The sequence below is a fragment of the Abramis brama genome (genome assembly GCF_963993115.1).
Source record: "Abramis brama genome assembly, chromosome: 11".
NCBI lineage: Eukaryota > Metazoa > Chordata > Actinopteri > Cypriniformes > Leuciscidae > Abramis > Abramis brama.
The window spans coordinates 30,502,615-30,526,103 of NC_139973.1; the positions used below are offsets into that span (position 1 = coordinate 30,502,615).

A 23,489-nucleotide genomic window follows, 5' to 3' on the forward strand; every position below is an offset into this window, starting at 1 on the left:
GGGCCAAACTGGCGGAGCAGGCCGAGCGCTACGACGACATGGCTGATTCAGGAAAGAAATGTCAAGGATGTAATAAACTGAAGGAGGATACTTTGATAGTGGAAAAGAATGATTTTGTAATGTTCATGGCAGAAATAATAAATTGTTCTGCACAGACAAAAAGCAGAAATGAAAGGATTAAAATAATTGTTAAATCTGCAGAGAAATATCTAGATGTTAAAGGGCTGCAATGGGAGACCATAAGAGACTCCCTTACTGAAGAGAGACAGTCTTCTCAGGCATGTGCTGGATCTTCGTAATGTTATTGACCATACTACAGTGGAATGCAAGGAGTCTAATTGCAAATGGCCAAGAGCTTAAGAAATACATCGATATGTTAACAGAAAAACCTAATGTAATATGTATTCAGGAAACATGGTTAAATCCACAGTTGGATTTTATAATAAATGGTTATAATATAATTAGAAGAGATAGAGAATATGGCAGAGGAGGAGGAATAGCAACATTTATAAAAAATGGAATGAAATATAAGGTAGAACAAATAAATAAAGAATATGAATCAATAATAATTAAGGTATGGACTAAAAGAGGGAGTATAGATATTATTAATTATTATAATCCATGTGAAAAATTAAGTCAAATTATTTTAGAAGCTGTTGTAGGTTCTTTGCATGACAAAGTAGTGTGGTGTGGTGATTTTAATTCCTATAATACATTATGGGGAAGTAATAATACTGATGTGAATGGACAACTAATTGAAGAATTCATTGATGATAATAACTTGGTGTGCATTAATAATGGAGAGGGAACACGATATAACAGTATACAAAATACAGAGACTGCACTTGACCTAACATTTGTGTCTTCTGTAATGGCAGGGATCACTACATGGAATGTAAACAAAGATACTACAATAGGGAGTGATCATTATCCGGTAGTGATTACGGTTGGTACAGAAATATGCTATGAAAAAGGAAAGAGAAGTCCTAGATGGAAGTTGGAAAAGGCAGATTGGGAAGTCTTTCGAGTAATTTGTGAAAATAGATGTATGACTCTGCAAGAAGAATACCAGATGCATGTAAATATATTCAACAGTAAACTAGTTAATGAAATAATTCAGTCGGCTGAACAGACTATACCTAAAACAACAGGAAAAAGACATGTAAAGAATGTACCTTGGTGGAATGATGGTTGTAAAGCAGCTGTAAAAGTAAGGAATAAAGCATTTAAGAAACTTAAAAAGCAGCATTCTATGGATGCTATGATTCAGTATAAAAGAGCCCAGGCAGTTGTAAGGAAAACAATAAAAACACAAAAACTTATTTTTTGGAAGCAGTACTGTGATAGTATTGGAAGAACAGTACATCTGTCAGATGTATGGAATATGATCAGGAAAATGGGGGGGGATTAGAAGGAACTATGAGTTACCAGTGATTATAGGTACAGACAAAATGGCTGTCACCAATTTAGATAAGGCTGAACTTTTGGTAGAAACATTTAAGAAAATTCATAGTTCAGATAATCTTTCAAAAGAAGCAAAGCAGTGTAGGAGTAGCACATTAATGAATTATCTTAATTTGGTGAAGAAAGATGAGATGTCAGATAGTTTATTAGACTTCCCTATAAACATGTTTGAGTTAAAAAGAGCAATCAAAACTGCTCGGCAGACTACTCCAGGAAGAGACGGAGTGTGTTACAAAATGCTGGCAAACATGACAGATAATACGCTGGAAAAAGTATTAAAATTATTTAACCTAGTATGGGAAACTGGTCAACTCCCTTCAATATGGAAACAAGCAATAATAATACCTATTCTTAAACCTGGAAAAAACCCATCAGATCCTTCTAGTTATAGGCCTATTGCACTAACTTCTCAATTATGTAAAACAATGGAAAGAATAATCACAGAAAGAATAACGTATTTTTTAGAGAGTAAAAATCTGATGTCCCCTTATCAGAGTGGATTCCGTAAGGGATGGAATACAATGGACTCTGTATTATGTCTAGAATCAGACATTAGGAAAGCACAGACAAACAAAGAAGTAGTGGTAGCTATCTTCTTTGATGTGGAAAAGGCATATGATATGCTCTGGAAAGAAGGATTATTAATTAAGTTAAAGTCTTTAGGAATTTGTGGTAGAGCATATAACTGGGTTCAGAACTTTTTATTTGACAGAAAAAGTTAAAGTAGGTGAAGAATACTCTATAATGTATACAGTAGAGAATGGAACACCACAAGGTAGTGTATGCAGCCCATTATTATTCAACATAATGATTAATGGCATCTTTTCACAAGTTGAACATAACATTGGAAAATCTTTATATGCAGATGATGGGGCTTTGTGGATTAGAGGTCGCAATATCTTATGTTCATAAAAAAATGCAAAATGCAATAGAGGAAGTTGAAAAGTGGGATAATAAATGGGGGTTTAAATTATCTGTATCAAAAACGCAGGTCATTTGTTTTTCAAGGCGGCTCAAAAGCATACCCCTCTCTTTGAAATTATATGGGAATCCTCTGGAGCAAGTAAAATTTATAAGGTTTCTTGGAGTTTGGTTCGATGAAAAACTTACATGGAAAATTCATCTGGATAAAATTAAGAATAAGTGCAAAAATATTATTAATATTCTTCGGTGTTTATCAGGACGGGAGTGGGGAGCTAGTAGGGCATCCCTACAAAGTATATACTGGGCACTCATGAGATCTAATTATGGATGCATTGCCTATATGTCAGCAGCAGAAACAAACCTCAAACAATTAGATGTACTGCAAGCACAAGCCCTAAGAATCTGCAGTGGATCATTTAAATCATCGCCGGTATCAGCTATGCAGGTGGAGATGGGAGAAATACCGTTAGGTATAAGACGAATGAAGTTAATGTTGGCATATTGGGTTAATATCCAGGGACAAAGTGTTACACATCCTGTAAAAAGTGTACTGACAGACTGTTGGGAACATAATGAAACAAATTTTGAGTTTTGGGTGGATAGGTGATGCAAAGGCGAGGAATATAGGACTAAGTCAAGTACAGTATAGCAACACGGTCTCAATATCCTCCATCCCTCCTTGGTTATTCGCCTTGCCAACTGTTGACCTCAGTATACAACAGGAAATAAAGGATCAATCCAAACAACTTCCAGTGTGGTATATAGTGCGGAATTATATTGAGAGGCATTTCCAAGATTCAGTGTTTTTATTTACGGATGGATCAAAAGACCCGAAGACAGGATATGCCGGTGCAGCCGTGTATATTCCAATGAATGATTCTTACATTAAGAAAAGAGTTTCTAACCATTTATCAGTTTATGCTACAGAACTATTGGCAATTTTAATGGCCCTGCAGTGGACAGAAGAAAAGCGAATGAATAACATAGTTATTGCATCTGATAGCTACTCGGCACTGGAAAGCATAAAATCTGGCAGATCATCTTTTAGGATGGATATAATTAATGAAATATTCCATAAATTGTATAACATAAAGCTTATGGGTATATCAATTCAATTTATTTGGGTTCCTGCTCATGTTGGTGTAGTGGGTAATGAGAAGGTAGATGTTTTGGCTAAACAATCTTTAAAGTTAAAGCAGATAGATTTACAAGTTCCATTAAGTAAAGCAGAAGCTAAAGTGTTCATTAGGAAATATGCACAATCGGTATGGCAGGTACACTGGGATGGTATTGAAACAGGAAGACACTTATATAATATTCAACAACAAGTTGGTGCTGGGAGGAGAGAGAGCAGGAACAGAATTGAAGAGAATATTATAACCCGTCTGAGAATAGGTCACACAGGATTGAATAGCACATTGTTTAAAATTGGCAAGCACCCAACAGGGGAATGTAATCACTGTAGTCAGCAAGAGACAGTTGAACATGTAATACTGGAAATACAACAATGAAAGACGTCATTTTATTCAGTCACTAATTAAAGCTGAGCATAAAGATTATTCTATAATAGGTATACTAAAGGAAAAAGCTATATATGATAGTATTATTAAGTTTATTAAAGAAACGAAATTAAGTAAAAGAATTTAGGCGTTTTTTTTTTTTTTTTTTTTTGTTTCCTCATGAATTCCCATACATATGTCGCATTATGTCAATCCTATTCACCTTATTCCGCCCCGCCCACTTTTACTTCTGTCCAGTACTTCCGTTGTAAACCACCTTCCGGTTTAGCGGACCCTCATTCAATTTCGAGGAGAACTGCAGAGAAGTCTCACTGATAAAATGTCAAAAAAGATGAGCTAATTTGTGCCAAATGTGCTATGTACGTGTGTACCAACAGCACAGCAATGCACTGTTTCTCGGGGTAATTTTTAAACGACTTTTAGGTGTTTATATGACCCGTCTGCCTGTCTGATCGCAGCCCGGCCGATGTGTAGTGTTTAGCCTACATTAGCCACAAACATCTAATGTTGTAATGGTCTCACTACAGGACACATACGCATGCTATACCTTGTTTGAAAGCTATGGTCCTCTAGAATTCAGTCGCTGGATTTATTTTACAGCCATTACTTGTGTTACAGATCAAACCATAAGAAATTGCAGCTAGCAGTTAGCTAAGCTAACGTTACCCTCTTGTTCATCTAGTTGAGGCTCTACTTTCTTTCTACATCAGTTCGTGGCTATTTTTTTTCTCATCTGTTGGCTATACACTGCAAATGTATCTGGTGATTAAGCAAACAAACTGTGGTGTAATAATGTTTCAAACTTTACATGTAGTAGTGTTTGTGCACATCTTCATAACTAAGTAATAGCTATTAGAAAGACACATCTATTAAATAATTTGATTGTGGCATTGTTTCAAAAGCTTCAAGTGAAATGTACTTTAGTACGTTGCAGCAGTTGTTAATAACCATAGGCCAACGCATTTGGCTATAATATTATAGTCTATCTACTTATATCAAGACAGATAACAGATTGGACCAGGGCAAACAAAGCGCTAAGTAGCTAAACCAGGAAGTGAGATTACGCGGATGGCGCCACCCAGTGCTACTTCCGGAATAAGGTGAATAGAGAGCCTAAGTCCCTCCCCTTCCGGTCGACCACCATGGGACCTTATTTCGGAAAAATATTGTATGGTAGTCAATGGCGAGAGACAACAAATATTTTGATCTCGTTTGAATTGTGCCCTGATTTACACATATGATGTTTGTCAATTTAAAAGATACATTTTAAAGTCAAGAAAGTCGCAGCTTGATGTAAACCTGCTGAGGTATAAGACTGTGAAAATACGTAATTACAAAGACTACAAACCCCGAAGGCGCACATGCGACGTCATACCTTTTCTCTCAATGAATGAAGCTAACTTTACTGAAGCTAACGTCTGTCATTTTTTCTATAGTCTTACATTATAATCGTAACGTTACGCCGTCATGCCCGAGTGTTTTGAGCCAGAATACACACATACGAGCAACGGATCTTGTGACGTACATAGTGCGAGACGAGAGATGTAGTTCATTGAGCGATTTTCACATAAAACTAAACGTTACTCTTCTGTTTTATGACAAACTGCGACTTTCTTGACTTTCATAATTACCTTTTAAATTGACAAACATCATATGTGTAGTTGAGGGCACAGTTCAGACGGAATAAAAAGATAAGTTATCTCTCGCCATTGACTTATATTTTTTCCGAAATAAGGTCCCATGAGCCGGAAGCGGAGGGGCGGGACTTAGGCTCTCTATGTCCACACTCCAGTCCAGTCGGTGGCGGTAATGCACCTACAAGTTGGTTTGCCAACCGCCAATAAACACCAAAGAAGAAGAAGAAGAAGAAGACTGGGGCTGTTTCTCAATTCCAAGAACGCAGAGAACGGACTTGTGTTCTCGTGGAGACCGGTCTTGCCAAGCTTCCTTGGAAGAACGAACTCGGAACCGGCCGCAATGACTTCTGGGACACCAGGCGAGTACTAGCTCAAGTCTGCATTCGATGCATCCTCGGTATCAAGAACACATCCGGGTTCTTTCATGCGTCCTCTGTACTTGCGTTCTTGAGAATTGGGTCTGAACTTCGACGGTTAATGATGACGTAAAACGAGAACACAAGGATCTTTCAATTTGTAGCGTTAAGGTCAATAGGCGCAAGCGATTATGACTGAACCATGGCTTTGCCCCACCGTTTTACTGTGCATTTATGGATTTTTCTCCAGCCTCAGACCAGTGGAGCCTTTTCTAACACGGTTTTTGATGGGACCTGACAAAAACCTGACTGAGACAGAGGTAGGTTAAGTTAAGTGCTGTAGGCTGATGAAAGCATGCGGTGAACGATGTAAGATTTCATCACATGCAGGCAGGCAGGTCAACGACAATTTATTTCAATCTCGAAACTGCTAGAATAGAATGAGGCTTCTCGATTTTATGAGAGAGAAATACAATAAATTATGGTAAAATATTAATAAATGTGAACACGTGCGTTAATTTGACACAGCTACATTCTTAGCTACATTCAGAGACTTTCTTTCTCTGAGCACGATTTGAAAGAACATTTAAAGAGAATGAAAAAAATAATTTAATGTGAAGAATATACGGGTGTTGGAAGTAAACTTTTCCCATCAGCTAGTTAGATGGAAAATCTGCCAGCTATTTGTCTAATCCTAGCAGCTTAAAGGACAAATCCAGTGAAAAATGAACCTGGGGTTAATTAACACATGGTTACCGAGTCGATCGTTCCCTGCGATGCGTTTTCATGAAAATCGAATGTAGCCTATAGAGTTTTATCTTTAAAAACAGATTAGCTCATAACACTAGTATATGGGGCACAGAGTAAGTAAAAATAAATCGCTAGTTAATACCACTAACAAGGCTCAAAATAGCCTCACACTAACACGGTAACATAATGAGGGTCCTTACATACAAACCGAAGCATTGAGAACTTTGTAAGTGTACAGACAGTTTAATAAGAAGATACTTTATAAAGACAGTACATTACGCGTTGACATGCAGGAGCCATCTTGGAAAACAGTCTCGACTAATCGAGCCACGAACGCCGTGCTACGTTAGATTTCACAAACGTAATTCCTATCGACCAGCTATCCTATCGACGGCGTTCGTGACTCGATTAGTCGAGACTGTTTTCCAAGATGGCTCCTGCATGTCAACCAAGCGGCAACCTCCCCGTCTCTCTCTTGAAACCAACACGGAAGTGAGTTAAACTGCAATTCGTTGACTGGCCGCTTGAGGCTGTTGTCAGAAGTGAGTCAAATCTGTATCTCTCCCATGTTAAAATGCCAAATTTTACAGCAGAAAAAAATGTGTTTACAGCCTGGTGTCTGTATGTGGTTTTTGTCTCTACAGCTAATTTAGCCCTTCATGACAACTGTGAGGGGGGTGAATTTTTTTATAACTCATCCGTTTAGTTGATTAATATTTAAAGTTCTGCATAATTAAGGGTGCGGCCACTTGAGTGACAGGTGGGTTGTCGCTGTAGCTGATGTCAGTGCTAGCCGTCTGTTGTTACTAGCCGTCACTTCACCTCAGCAAGTGTTAGCTGCTGAACTTGCCTTCTCTGCCGTGTTTTGTGCTTTTTTTCGGGATTATTTCATACAATATAATACACCCATTAAATTAGGCTACTTCGCCCACGGCTAGGATTCCGTCGTTGTCGTCGAGTATCGTTCGAGAAAACAACCAGCGCTGTATTTCAGTTGTTTTCCTCTGTGAACATGCACTAATGGATGTCAGACAATTTCGTTGCTTTTTGGAGTTTTCCGTTTTAAAAACGTCAATAAAGGCTCGTTCGTTCTGCTCTCACGGAACAGATGGATTATAATATGCTTATGTAGCTGCTACCCGTCAGATGAAATCCTGCAGGCGTCGGCGCTTTCTCCGTCCATGCCATAAATGCACATCCACGAATGAGCGCGGATTTTCTAGCGCATTTACTTGCACTTCAAAGGCAATATACTTTAACCCATTTGAGAGGCGGCCAAAATCAGAATTTAAAATGGATTGAATAAACTCTCTACGAACTTGACGAGCGATGCTGCGCTGACAGACCATATAAAAAAAGAGTGACTGACATGTAACGTTGTGCACATACATCACTGTCTCACACACACACTCTCAGAGTAATATAAATAGTTCCTGCATTATACATTTTCAACTAGTAGAATAGTACAGAATCACGATACAGTCTCACATGTAGCAATGTCTTTTAACTATTATAATATTTCGAAGGGCAAAAATAGGAACTTTTAATTGGCTTTACTGTCATCAACTGTCACTTTAGCGCGATGCTTGTTAGATATATGTTTAGAAATAAACATATATCTAACTATGCCCAGCCTGAACTAAAAACTCGATCACGTCGAGCTAGGTGATTTCAGATCAGTTTCAGATACACAGCCAGGCTCCAGCTCACGCCCCGCCTCTGCCCCTCCGGGAGTGACGCAAGGCCAAGATGGCGACGGCCGGGTCCGCCCACTTTAGGCTTCAAAAATGCTCTTCAGAAACCTACGGGTGACGTCACGGATACTACGTCCATATTTTTTTACAGTCTATGATGTCAACGCGTAATGTACTGTCTTTATAAAGTATCTTCTTATTAAACTGTCTGTACGCTTACAAAGTTCTCAATGCTTCTCAATGCTTCAAGGTCCTCAGGATTACTAGAAAATTACAGGCAGGTGATTTTATTCAGGGTTTTTTCAGCTAAACTCTGTAGGACAGTGGCCCTCCAGGACCGAAGTTGCCCATCCCTGCTCTAGATAGTTAGAAAGAAAGAAAGAAGGAAAGAGCGAAAGAAAGAAAAATAAAGAAAGAGCGAAAGAAAGAAAAGAGAGAAAGAAAGAAATAAAGAGAGAAAGAAAGAAAGAAGAAAGAGAGAGAGAGAGATAAAGAAAAGAGAGAAGAGAGAGAAATAAAAAGAGAGAGAGAAAGAAAGATAGAGAGAGAGAGAAAGAAGGTAAGATTAGTTAGAAAGAATTAGTTAAAAATATAGGTATAGGGGCCGGGGGCACACCGGGCGGCACGTCAACATGGTTACAGATGGCAGAGAGATGCGATCTTTCCCCGCCCAGCGAGTGCTTGAAGTGCGTCAGAAACAGAGCGCGCGCGCGATCAGTTGTTGGTAATTTGTTGTGTAGCGTGCGCGACGCCGCATCCATATAGACAGCATTGCTTTTTTTTGAGGGCGCTTAACACACAGGCTCGTAGAAACGGGCCTGGCAGCTCGCGCCAGTTCTAGACGCGGTGAAAGTTTCCTGATTGTGACGGATGGCCGAATTTACATGACACATTATAAATGAGCATTATAGTCTGCGATAGATACAGTGCCAAAAAGAAGAGAAGAGGATAAAAGGGGATAAAGACAGAGGTAAAGTGATGTAGTGAATGAACAGTTTATCTAATTGCATAGGAGTAAGATACTATAATTTCATGGCAGTTATTTTTACCTTAAACTTAAAGGAACTGTATGTAGGATTGTGGCCAAAACTGGTACTGCAATCACTTTAAAAATACTATAGAGCGGTGTATCCCCTCCCCCTCCACCCTGACTGGAGGTTGCCAGATAAGCTGAATTCAGCAGAAACGTAGGCTGCTTCAATGAGCTTCCGACGAGACATACACAGTAAGTTTTTTTCTGTTAATTATGTTTATGCATCATGAGAGATATTTTGATAAGTAATTATGTATTTAAAAAATGTACTAATTGTCATTAGTTAAATATAATCGTAAAGATTTATGCTCGTATGTGACAGTATCGTACGTTAAAGATGTATGCTCGTATGTGACAGTATAATCGTAAAGATGTAACGTTATGCTCGTATGAGACAGACAGAACGGTAGCTGTAAGTCTAACTTGTAACGTTATGTATCTGTCATTAATGTAAGTACAAGCACAAGCCTATGTCACTATGTGTAATACAGCTAACGTTATTCATTTAGCTGATGCTATAAGTGAAAGTGACCAGCTGTATTTTTTTACTTACCCTGCAGCATGCGTCCATAACACGCTAAAATATGTGATGTGAAATACAGGTCAATTTGCAGCATGTGTAACTTAGTCCACGATATACGTGAAGAACGAATGTCGAATCATTTTTTCTGAGGTAAAGTTAGGCTTCTGTCTCAATTACGTTTCAAATTGCCATAATGGGCGTGCTAATGGCGTCTCAGCATAATGACAGAGAAACGGGCTCCTATGCATTGCTAATGTTAGCATACGTCCATGTGAGCTAACGTTACGTTACTTCGCACGAACATGCATAACTTTGTTCGACTTGTCATGAATATATGATATGTGCACTGACAACAAGTACAAGTTAGCCAAGCACAAGTTAGATGAATCTTACCTGTCCAGGAGAAAATTAGCTACGTTGGCGTCTGTGTTCAAATTCTTCTCCGTTTTCAGCTGTCTCCATCTTTCAAAAGCATCTCCTATACAAATTCTGGTTTTATTTCGGACTTTGTCACGATGAATTTCTGAATTATAACGAGGTCTTTTTGATTTAGTAACGTTAGACATTTTTATCCGACTAGAGCTAGGGTAGGTTAGAGCAAAGCTGGCAACCCGGATCCCGAAACACTACTGACTTCGTGATTGGTAGATAGGTGGAGGGAGGCGCTTCAGGCCAAAACACAAAATGACAACATCAACATCAGTTAAGGGCTGCAAGTCCACTTTTTAAATGACAATATCCTAGCCATACTACTGTTGTCAGTGATATAAGTATTTGAAATTAACATGATTTCTTAATGTCTAGTGACACATCAGGGCCATTTTATGATTAATTGAAATAGATTTCTTACATACAGCTCCTTTAATGTTAGCAGTTGTTCTGAGTTCTCCAGACTGTGATTTTGTTACAATCATGTCAGTTTTAAGACGCATTTTTTATTATCACTTTTTTATTAATGTTTTACCCTACAGTTGTGCAGTTTTGGGGGGAATAGTACAGGCCAAAAGTTTGGAAACATTACTATTTTTAATGTTTTTGAAAGAAGTTTCTTCTGCTCATCAAGCCTGCATTTATTTGATCAAAAATACAGATTTTTTTTTTTTATATATATATATTGTGATATATTATTACAATTTAAAATAATTGGTTTTTAATTTATTATACTTTAAATTATAATTTATTTCTGTGAAGCAAAGCTGAATTTTCAGGATCATTACTCCAGTCTTCAGCATGTGACATCCGGTCTATCACATGATCCTTTAGAAATCATTCTAATATTCTGATTTATTATGAGTGTTGGAAACAGTTCTGCTGCCTAAAATATTTGATGAATAAAAGGTTAAAAAGAACTGCATTTATTCAAAATAAAAAAAATATTTTCTAATAATATAAATCTTCTTTACTATCACTTTTTATCAATTTAACACATCCTTGGTGAATAAAAGTATTGATTTATTTCAAAAAAAGAAAGAAAGAAATTACCGAACCCAAATTACTGACCAGTAGTGTATATTGTTACAAAATATTTCTATTTTTTAAAAAAAATTCTCTCTTTTTTTTAATTTTTTTAAAAAAAAAATTATTACTTTTTATTCATCAAAGTATCCTAAAAGTATCACAGGTTATTAAAAAATATTAAGCAGCAGAACTGTTTCCAACTTTGATAATGAATCATCATATTAGAATGATTTCTAAAGGACTGCAGTAATGATCCTGAAAATTCAGCTTTGCATCACAGAAATAAATGATAATTTAAAGTATAGGCTAATAAATGGAAAACCAATTATTTTAAATTGTAATAATATATCACAATATTGCATTTTTTTTGTTATGTTGTTATGTGTCATACTCATGACATAAGTTGGATATTGCACATTAAGCAGTTTAAGTTTGGTGTAAAAAAATTAAAAATATATATTTTTTAAATTCAAATAAGTTGTTGTCATGTGTCATAAAAAGTTGGATGTTGCACATTTAGCAGTATAGGTTTGGTAAAAAGATATTGGTATAAAGATAAGGGGGGGGGGTCTCAGTATATTTTCCTGCTTTTTTGTCCTTAGCCAATCACATGCCTGATAAGTGTGCACCAAAACAATGACAAAATTTGCATTTAGAAGACCAAACCCAACGTTAAAAATGAAAATCAGATTGATTTCAGAATCCAACGCCGGATTGACATTAATCTCCAGCATTGGACAGATGTTGTATTGTGGTTCAAAACGAAAATCGGGTTGATGTCAGAAACCAACATCAGTCGGTTTCTGACGTCAATCAGACTTTCATTTCCAACCAAAATGCAACCAAAATCATACCCTGACTAACATTACTACTTTCTACCCAAGGACCTTGACAGAATTGTAGTGGAGTAAAAAGTATGATATTTGTCTTTCAAATGAAGTGAAGTTAAAGTAAAACGTTTCCAGAAAAAATAATACTTAAGTAAAGTACAGATGCTCAAAAAGTGTACTTAAGTACAGTACTCAAATGTACTTTGTTACTGTCCACCTCTGATAGATAGATAGATAGATAGATAGATAGATAGATAGATAGATAGATAGATAGATAGATAGATAGATAGATAGATAGATAGATAGATAGATAGATTAGAAATAGTACATAGAATGGAAGCTTAAATGAGTCTATAGATATTAGAAATAGTACATAGAATGGAAGCTAATAGCCTAGAGTCTAATGAGCCTCTCCAACTGTCAAAATTTGAATTTAGTTTGGAGTTAGAATGAAAGAAAAATTAATTAGTTAGTAAGAAAGAAAGAAAGAAAGAAAGAAAAGAGAGAAAGGAAGAAAGAGAGAAAGAGAAAGAAGGGAAGATTAGTTAGAATGATTAGTTAAAAAGATAGATAGATAGATAGATAGATAGATAGATAGATAGATAGATAGATAGATAGATAGATAGATAGATAGATTAGAAATAGTACATAGAATGGAAGCTTATTTGAGTCTTGAGATATTAGAAATAGTACATAGAATGTCAGCTAATGCGTCTAATGGGCCTCTCCAACTGTCAAAATTTGAATTTAGACAGTTGAAGTTTGAATAGTCTTGGCTTAATTTGAACATTCCGCAATGAAAGTCTATGGGATTTTTCCGAGTTTTGATCAGCAATTTTAGGAAAACCTTAAAGTCCTATCAGTCTGAAAAGATGAAGCAACTCGAGTCAGAACAGTTTGAAGGTCTATTGTGAGATTGGTGGATGTAGCTTGAACAGTTTAGGAGGAGAAATTTAGTCTAAGAATAATAATAATAATAATCTAAGTACAATATCAATAAGCTTAATTAGTTCAGGTTGTAAAATGTCCCTGAAATTAATTATATACTTTAATTTAAAAAAAAAAAAGATGTTACTATTATATTGTATTTAAATTTACTTCATGTATTGAAGATGTAAGGAAAATATGTGTTACTACTTTTTATTTGATGGTTACACCACATTACATTTTTTGGTGTTCAATTTAAAATGTGGCACATGTTTTAAGCTAGATTTTAAAACAATCTTTTTTTTCACCATAAACACTGTTATCTACAGTACACCATTTGAAGTGGATCAAAACCTTTCATGAATTTTGAACAAAACCCGTTCTTGTCTTACAACAACTTTTTTGATCCGCTTCAAATGTTGACTACTGTATTATTGACTCTTCTAACTACTTTAACTTTTGTCACAGGTTGTGAACGAGATCTATCCATTATGGACATATTCCTACCTTGTCCTGCTTTTTCCTGTTTTCCTGGTCACGGATTACCTCCGCTACAAGCCTGTGCTTATTCTCCAGGCGGCCAGCTTCATAGTGACATATGCTATGCTCATGAAGGCCCAGGGTGTGCGGGCCATGCAGTTATTGGAGTTCTTTTTCGGTTTGGCCACTGCCACTGAAGTTGCGTACTACTCCTACATCTACAGTGTTGTGGAGCCGTCTCATTATCAGAGGGTGTCTGGTTTTTGTCGCAGCGTCACACTGTTGGGCTCGGCCTTTGGCTCACTCATGGGACAGATTCTGGTGTCTGTAGCCCAGGTACCTCTTCTTTACTTGAGCGTCATCACTCTGGTGTCCTCCTGCATAGCTTTTGTTGCCCCTTGGTTCCTACCCATGCCCGGTAAGAGCCTGTTCTTTCATGAGAGAGAGCGCAGCTCTCAGGATGAAGCAGTACTGGAACCCATGAACCGTGGTCAGCTGATCGAGAAGCCAGAGGATCCAGAGTCCCAAATGCAGCTTAGTGCAGATGAAAGAACGGTGAGTAGACTAGTTTTTATGTAATGATAGTAAAATTAAAAAAACGTGTCCGGTTTATTTGTATGCTCTTCCAAAATGTTTGATTATACTATGTTAATCAAAAACATATAGGCTACTTTTAAATTAATAAACAAGTATTCATTACTTCAATGTTTCTGCCTTAAATTATTACATTGTTTAAAAATAATACATTTTTGGCTAACTGTGATTTTGTACATTTCTGAAATGCATAACTTGGACAGTTACCTCTGATAACAGAACACTCTAAATTGTAATGTGGGCTCAAAATATGCATTTTCTGTAAAGCTGCTTTGAAACAGTGTGTGTTGTGAAAAGCGCTATACAAATAAATTTGAACTGAATTAAGATAATTCAGATAATTATTCTTATGTTACGACTGATATCTAGTACGATGTAATTATTGTACATGTTATAATAATAGTATATTTATTATGCACCATACATCTGATCTTTGAACACAATGAGCCCTAGTATTACCTGCTACTATTAAAGGAATAGTTCACCCAAAAATGCAAATTCTGTAATTTACTCACTCTGATGTTGTTCCAAATCCAAAAGATTTTGGTTCATCTTTGAAACCCAAATTAAGATATTTTTATTGAATCCTGAGAGATTTCTGTCCCTCCATTGATAGTCCAGATAACCCAAACTTAGAAGATCCAAAACGGTCATAAAGGCATCGTAAAATAGATCTACGTGAATCAAGCGGTTTGATCCAAATCTTATAAAGATATAAGATCGCTTTATATGATGTAATTTACATAATTTACATTAACAGATGTAATTTACATCAAAGCAGTGATCGAAACATTATACATGGAGCATGTCACATATGGTAAATATGGAAGCTCAAAAGTGCGTGCGGGATTCATGAGGACCAGTGAGGTTTGTTTTAGCATGTGACATGATGTATGTGTGTTTATATGTGAATAAAAGCCTAAATTAAATCTGTTTTTCATATAAAGTGATCATATCTCTTTGCAAGACTTTATTTTACGACGTCTTAAAGACCTTTTTGGATTTTTGGTTGTCTAGAGTAGACTTTCAATGAAGGGACTGAACCATCTCAGGTTTCATTAAAAAACATATATTTGTGTTTCAAAGTTTAACCAAAGTCTTTAAATGATGACTGAATGTTCTTTTTTTAAACATTAAAAAAATGCTAATATTTGCAGATACTGATATGTTCACAGTCATATGCATTATTTGACTCATTTGTTTGATTTTCAGACTCTCAGGGACAACACTAGCAGTAGTAGATTACTGGAAGTGTTAAAAATGCTCTGGGCAGACTTCCTGCAGTGTTACTCCTCCTCTACCCTACTGGCCTGGTCAGTGTGGTGGGCTTTGTCCACGTGTGGTTACTTCCAGGTGATTAATTACGCTCAAGCACTTTGGGAGAAAATCTTGCCTTCCAATGAGTTTGAGATCTACAATGGATATGTGGAGACCATCTCTACCTTGCTTGGTATGGTCATTGGTTTATAATTCATTTTATTATATGCTCATTCTCCAATTACTTTGTTATACGACTTCTGGCTGGATTTTGCCTACCCCACCTTTAAATCATGTAAATGTATTCTAGTAGACCCCAAAAATAAAATGATGAACTTGGAAATTAGTGTAATATGGGCACTTTTAATTACTTATGTTTCTCCCGCCAGGTGCTTTTGCTGCATTTGTTGTAAGCTTTGTGAAAGTGTCCTGGGCAGAGTGGGGAGAACTTGCTCTCTGCATTTTCTCTGTGGTAATTGCAGTGTGTGTGTGCCTCATGGACACCATCAGGAATATCTGGGTTTGCTACACTGCCTATGTTATCTTCAGAGCTACCTACATGCTGCTTATCACCATAGCAACGTAAGTAAAGCTGTCAATATGTATCGATTTTCTTTAGAAATCAGCTTTACGCTGGATAACGTTTAATTTTGTGAAGGTACATTTTGTTCGGACCAAAACGTTCTAAGAACTTACGACAGCGAAAGAAATGAGGATGAAAGAAAATAAAAGAAAAAAGGAGAAATGAGTATTCCAAAGATACCCGGATTGTCTACTCTTTCCGGTTAGAATCCGAAGTGCAGATCCATGCACATTGTAACGGCTAATATTGCCCAGTGCCCACAACCCATTGCGTGTTGGACAAGGATTTGATTAGAACTACAAACACAAATAAAAAAGTGTTAAACTAAAAACATGGCACATGTACAAGTCTGACAGTTAAGTAGAGAGGTTTAGATAAAGGGGTTTGAGTGATTAAAGGGATAGTTCACCCAAAAATGAAAATTCTGTCATTTACTCACCCTCAATTTGTTCCAAACCTGTATGAATTTCTTTTTTCTGTTGAACACAAAAGAAGATATTTTGAAGAATGCCAGTAACCAAACAGTTGATGGGCACCATTGACTTTCATAGTATTTTTTTCGCTAAGTCAATGAGGCCCCATAAACTGTTTGGTTACCCATATTCTTCAAAATATCACAATATTACATTCACTTGGATGTACGTCATTGCTTTCGTTACATGAGTGTAACTACAGGCTGAACCCTTGCAATGGGTTTTTAATGGAACGCTCTTAAGCCCTTGATCACTTGGAATCTGCTATGGAGATATGGATTCAATATATTTATATTATTATTATTTTTATTTTTTTAAATCGAAGATTAAAACGAACTATAATTGTGTAAAAAAAACAAAACAGTCAGCCTAAGGGAGCTACAAGTATGAAATGCGGTTAAATGTCAAAATAACTGTCAATACACTAGAGTTGTGTGGGGTGGGGGTAAATTAAGCGCGGTCTGCTGTGACGTCCCAACCATGGTGCATTGTGGTCTATGGTTCTGCTACATATTGAGTAGACTCGCAACCTCTGTCAAAATCAAAGGGTCGAGTGTCTTTCCATATAAACATCCCTCATCTACTTTACGATGTTTAACACGCTTCAAAATGGCGTTGAGGATTCCTCTGAGGGGAAGTGCTTAGGGAAGTTAGAGTGGAGTTAAACAGTCAAAGAGAGAATACAGAGCACAGCTTGGGCACAACAACAAACCCTTACGGCTTTGGGCGTAACAACAGCAAAATGAACAAAAACTCAAAACTCTTGATTCATTTGATTGCATGACTGAAAGAATTAATTACAAAGCAAGTGCATATTTACACTCTGGAAGATGGGCTAAATGAATAAACACTGTTTCTGCATTCCTAAATCACAGAGAGCCCAAACTCATTCATTGGTTCCATTTCCATCTATATTTGTCAGTGTTTGTTCAATCTTGTTGCTGCAGTACTCCAAATAATCATGTTTAAATCTGAAGTGAGTTTTGAATTAGTGATGTTGCCTTCTAAACTGTAGTCTTTCTGCTCATTTATCTGAAATTCATTTGGCTGTTTCAGTCGAGTTGTCCATGTGCACTTGGACCCTGACAATAATTTCTTTTCTTTAAAAGTCTACTCTTTTTAAAAAAAACTTGTAAAATATTTAAATGCATAACACTTTAAATCGATGTTGGGAAAGGTCAAATTCATTTGTCTTTTTTATATTGCAGGTATCAGATTGCTGCTAACTTAAGCATGAAACGATATGCTTTGGTTTTTGGAGTAAACACTTTCATTGCACTCTTACTGCAGACGCTTCTTACAGTGATTGTAGTAGATTCTGCCGGACTGGGCCTGGACATTTTTCTACAGGTAAAGTACAACATGAATCCAGCCGAGCGAGTACCTAATAATGCTTTTGCATCACTAATGAAAGCTGCTAATATCCTGTGCAATTTTCTGCTTTCCACAGTTTTTGATCTATGCGAGTTACTTTGCTGCAGTAGCAGTGATATTCTTCATTGCTGGGCTGTATAAACTGTTCAAAAGAAGGAGATCTGGAGGACAGAATGAATTACCCACAACAGAGTCCGTTCCAGAGGCATGAAACGCAAGGTTATGGAATAAACCTCTGTCCAACTGAACAGAAAAAAATGTATAAGAAAAAAGATTAGCAGCATCTCCAAATCAGTCATACTTGATTGATCCATCTTTATAGATTTTAAGCACTGATAATTATGATTCTTATTACTGAGTTCTAGGGATGTCCCGATACCACTTTTTCACTTCCGATACCAATATCAATCCGATATTTTTACTTTATTCTTGAACTAATACCAATAATAGTATATAGTCCACAACAGCAATTGATTATGAAAGACTGCCACCCTTTATTCTCTCTCTCTCTCTCTCTCTCTCTCTCTCTCTCTCTCTCTCCGAAAGTAAAAGACAGCCACCCCTCACGGACGACTGCTGTCACATGATAAAACATAAAAAACCACAACATAACTCCAGGCCTGTCCTCTCTCGCTCTTCACTGTCGTCGCTCCTCCTTTATGCTTCTGCTCCTCTGTGAGAGATATGAGACCGGTGCGTCGCGCAGGTGTCGCTCATCAGTAATCATGCCACCGGCCTCGTGCTGCTCTCTCACGGCCCTCGGCCTCGTCCTGCTCTCCACACGAATATTCAAGCTTTTAGGCCATGGTTTAAGCTAGATTTTCCCATGGTCTGTGTTGGATAGGTATCGGATCATATTTTTTTTCTCCCCTCCGATCTCCGATCTAGCGTTCTGGGCTGGTATCGGAACGATACCGATGACGTGGATCGGATCGGGACATCCCTACTGAGTTCACAATTGACCTATGGCTAAGCCACGCCCCCTCCACTCACTCGGACAAACAGTCAACATTCGGTAACAGGCGCTGTCGCAGTAGGAGACATTTCACAGGAGGCAATTGATGATTTTTGATTTTTGGAAAGATTATATATCATCTCAAAGTCACCAAAAGGGCCTTAACTATGCATTGGAGGGTTATATTAATAATTTTATTTTGAGAAGGTCGATGAAAAGCTTCAGCTCCAGACAAAGATTTAACATTAAAGGTCAGTGTGTACTAAACGTTATAGTTTGGTGCTATTTCGCTTCAAACGCTCGCTTTTCATGCGCGTCCTATTCTCTTTGGAGGCGCAAATGGATTCAAAATGTTCAAGCGTCGAAGTAGACACGATACGAGCGAATTTGACGCTCTATTCGCGTTTGGTGTGAACGCAGCATAATGAACAGGCTGCGATGTCAAGATTGCAATGCTGGAATGTGTGTGTCAGAGAGAGAGAGGCGCGGGCGCGATCGAACAATGAAAACATAAAAACATAAGTTACTCCATTTTGTTCATACAGGACATCATTAAAACTGCAAAGTTTTTAGCCTACTTATATTTGTGTAAAATACAACATTGTGCTTTTGTCAAACTGTAACATTACTCTTGTCAAACTGCAACGCAGCTAGAAGCTAACGTTAGGCTAACGTTACATTAGAGATGTTAAAGATAACGTTCAAATACGTTGTTGACTTACCTTAAAACAGATGTAGACATCCTTGTTTAATTTATCCACGTTTAGTTGGTGTTGTGGTCTACCGCATAAATTAATCCAGAGCAGACACTTATCTCGGTTGAGATGTGGCTTGGGAAAGGGTAAAAAATACACACCATCGCCCAGCCTCTCAAGATACCTAGTGTTGGAGTTGAATGTATCCCATGCACACCGTTTGACCATTTTAAACTTAAAATGACAAGAAAAAAACAGATAAAAACGAATGAAAACTGACTAACTGCAATGCATTTCAATGGACGTGGAAGCAGAGAATGTCCGAGTGCATTGGGTTAGCTATGCGCACTGTGATTGGCTCATCGCGTTTGGGGGCGTGGCTTAGCCATAGGTCAATTATACACTGTTAGGCTATGTTCACACTTAGCGTCTTTTTTGACAAGAAAAAGTTGACAACAGCGTTTTTTTAGCAAAAAAAAAAACGCTGGCAGCGTTCGGTTACAAATAGCAGCCGAGCGCGTCTTTTGTTGCTATAACAACAGCTGCAACAGTAGCCTAGTGCTGTGTGATGCAAAAAATGTCGAGAAAGAGAAAGTTGACTCTTGCGTTGGCTTTTGAAGTTACCGGGGAGGAGAATGTCGGTTCACAAAGACGTGTGCTCCGAAACAAGGACGATTAGTTTATCTACCGGCACCGTCTCCATTTTTTCTTGTTGTTCTTGTTGTTATGGAAACGACAGGTCTCGCTACTCGCTTGTCATTGGTCAGCTGTCAAAAAGGCGCTTGACGTAGGGCGTTCTTTTCAGAAAAGTTGAACTTTTTTCAACTTAAAAAGACGCTCTGAGCTGCAGAAAAAGACGCCGGCGGTGGCGTCTAAAAAAGCGCTCAGGACTTTTTTGAAAAAACGGTTTACTCCATAGGGTTATAATGTAGAACAGACGCTGGCAGTTTGAAAAAAGACGCTAAGTGTGAACATAGCCTAAGTGGCCATTGTCAGTCACAGATTATGTAGAAGAAAATGCACTTATTTAAAGGAAACCATTATGATGCCTTATTTTATGGCTGTTGCATGAAACTAAATATTTATTTTATTCATAAAATAAGCACCAGCAACAACAAATATAACGTTATAGCACATTTATTCCTCCGCCAAGCAATGTAGTTCCAAAGAGGTTGCCAAGCGACACATGCAGCTACAAAGAATCGCAAACGGCAGTTGTGCAATGCGCAGTAATACTATGTAATGCGGTCAAAGGTGTATGTTTGAGTAATTTACAACGACTTTGAACGCGGCTCAACCAATCAGAATCAAGGACCGGAAGTATCCATTTTATAATTGAATTTCTAGTCCAGTGGGCGCTGTAACGAATTTACCCGGAACAATGTGTCCCATGAACTTTTTCCCCCCAGACCTGCTGCTGCATTTCCACTGCGGTTAAGTACCGTGAAGATTAAGCAAATTAGTTCGGTGACTGCGCGCACCGCAACAGATTTTTAAAAATGGTGGTTGAAATGAAATGGTGCGTGGAGTCAACCAATCCAAATGCGGCATGAACTCAACCAATCAGCATGCTCAGTGCCCAAGACTCATCCCCGAAAGTACCTGAACTTTGAAAAAGTACTACCTCGCAAGCAGGGACTTTCTGAGGGGAAACACTATTTGGCCTTCATTGACTGTATAAAATGTTTGTTTGTCACCACATTTTGTTGAAGCTGGCACAGACAGCTCTTGTCAGCCCGCTGTTGTTCGGTCTATCCTATGCTGAAAGTCCCCGTGAACCGGAAGTTGCAAACGACTGTGTTGACCAGTGTTGTTGTGATGTATTTCCAAGTGAAACAGAATATTGAACAGAGGGCAGGGTTTTACTATAGCACTTCTCCTCTCCATCTCTGCTCATAGCAGACTAATGCTTTGAGGGGAGTGATTAAGCATTTTCAACCCAAGCCGTCAAACTGACGTCATCAGAAAAGGAACGCCATTCCAGACCGGAAGTAACTTTTCAGATTTTGATTAAAGATTACCACGGCAAACAATTTTTTTCTGTGTATTAACTTGCACGGATTAATTGTTCACCACAAGACTAGTAATATGCGCTAACAAAGTAAATAGGGTCAATTTTGATTTCATGTCGACTTGAAGCGTTTCTTGTCGAAAAAACCTGACGCACGCATAAATTCTCCTTCACATCTGTCACAATCTTTCAATTTGTTTTACCTTTGCAGTTTAAACAAACCATACATCTCACATATTTCAACAAGTCATCTTACTTTATTATTATTATTATTATTATTATTATTTCTTAATGAATTTCTGAAACAACCAAACTTCAACAGCATGAGGGCAGATCCCTTAAGCGCAGCTGGTGACCCTCGAGTGATCAAGAATATTCCAATTTGAAATATTTCCTTCGATTCTTTGTCCTCTTTTCTTGTTTCGTTCCCTTGAATCCTAAGTGGGGTGGAGCTGGGACATGAGGAAAGAAAGGGAGGATGCACAAAAAAAAGAAAAAAAAATGAAAAGCACCCAAAGCCTTTTTGATTCAGATTGCTTTTGTAAAGAAAGAGAGATGTAACATTTTAGTTATTTTTTTGTCTATTCTAAGAAAATCATTCCAAATGAAGCCACAGCAGAATCAATCTTTGCACATCTTTGTGCGACTCAAAGTGGTTGTGTTTTGTTCTGGACTGAACCATTGAAAAGAGAGAATGATTCAAGGACTCAATCAAAAACTTGATTAATGATTGTCACTTGATTAATCAGATATGAGGACTGGAACTAACTGTTGTATAATATTGCAACAATGTGTTATCAATGTGTGCTGCTAGACTTAAATTATTACGTTTCTCCATACAAAAGCTACACGTTTTGTTGAACATCCTATCTGTTTTATTTAATACATTATTTTTTAAAAACATTTCATTATTTACAGATAAAGGGGAGCATGTCTGTGTGTTTGAACACCAGAACATTATTGAACACTAATAGTCCTTGATATATCATGTTACACACAACAGAAGGAAATTAATTATTTAGTTCAAATGTCAGAATAAAAAGATTCAGTATTAACAATTTGTATACAATATTCAGTTGACTACACTAAACAGCGACATAATTTACCATGACCAGCTGAAAGCTGCATTGCACCATCCATTGTACCGTATTTGCAAATACCGGCAAAGATTTATAAATCTTTATCTATGGTCTAGCTTTACAGAAAAATTATACAGTAGAAAGATATTATAGAAATATGCAGTGCATAAGTTACATGCAGTAACGCTGTCATTAGAAATATTTTCATACCTATTCAGCCTTCTTTTAAAAATAACATTTTAAATGTTAAAAAAGCAATAACATATGATTGCCTTTTTTTTTATTTAAGTCTTGTATAGTATTGTGGAAATTTGAGATCAAAACAGGATTGTGCGGGTATTTTGTGTGTGGAATTAACATCTTTAAGGTATATGTTTTATATTGTAAGGTAATTTGATTTTAGTTGGTGTGTGCTCTATGATGTTGTATGATATTCTGAAGTATGATCTTCTAGTGCTTCTATTTTTTTGCTGTATTCTTCTGTAGGGGTTTTCTAAAATAAAATACATTTACAAACCTGATCATATTTTGTGGATCTGTGCATTTCTTTTGGTATGAAATTATTCATTTTAATGTTTTCACATTGCATAATTGCATATACTAATAACACATTTAACATTTAGCCCTTTTTTTTAAAATTCATTTTAAATCATCCATGTCATTAGGCAATGTATGAAAATAATGTTAATTTACTAAGTTGTGTCTCAGTGCATATTTTATTACCCCTGAATGCCCAGTAGAGGGCAGTAGAGAAATTCCAGATAAATTAGCCCATACAAAATGTTCCCAGAATAAAAAATGTTTACTTGTAACTCAATTTATCATCAAAATATATAGATAATTAATGGTGGAACAAAATACACACAAACAAA

At 37.1% G+C, this 23,489-nt stretch overlaps 1 protein-coding gene across 3 annotated transcripts; it reads left to right on the top strand.

The window, feature by feature from the left end:
- The first annotated feature begins 5,740 nt into the window (after positions 1 to 5,740).
- On the top strand, positions 5,741 to 23,138 carry slc19a2 (solute carrier family 19 member 2). 3 transcript variants are annotated; one of them, XM_084128456.1, is made up of 6 exons: positions 5,741 to 6,221; positions 13,585 to 14,151; positions 15,403 to 15,640; positions 15,837 to 16,029; positions 17,712 to 17,853; positions 17,954 to 23,138. In XM_084128456.1, exons 1-6 carry the CDS (start codon positions 6,093 to 6,095, stop codon positions 18,086 to 18,088), a joined length of 1,404 nt encoding a protein of 467 aa, XP_083984582.1. In that variant the 5' UTR covers positions 5,741 to 6,092; the 3' UTR covers positions 18,089 to 23,138. The 3 variants fall into 3 exon arrangements, with proteins under 3 accessions (XP_083984582.1, XP_083984583.1, XP_083984584.1); XM_084128457.1 differs by having other exon boundaries at positions 5,744 to 5,904; XM_084128458.1 differs by lacking the exon at positions 5,741 to 6,221 and adding an exon at positions 6,228 to 9,570.
- Positions 23,139 to 23,489: the final 351 nt, after the last annotated feature.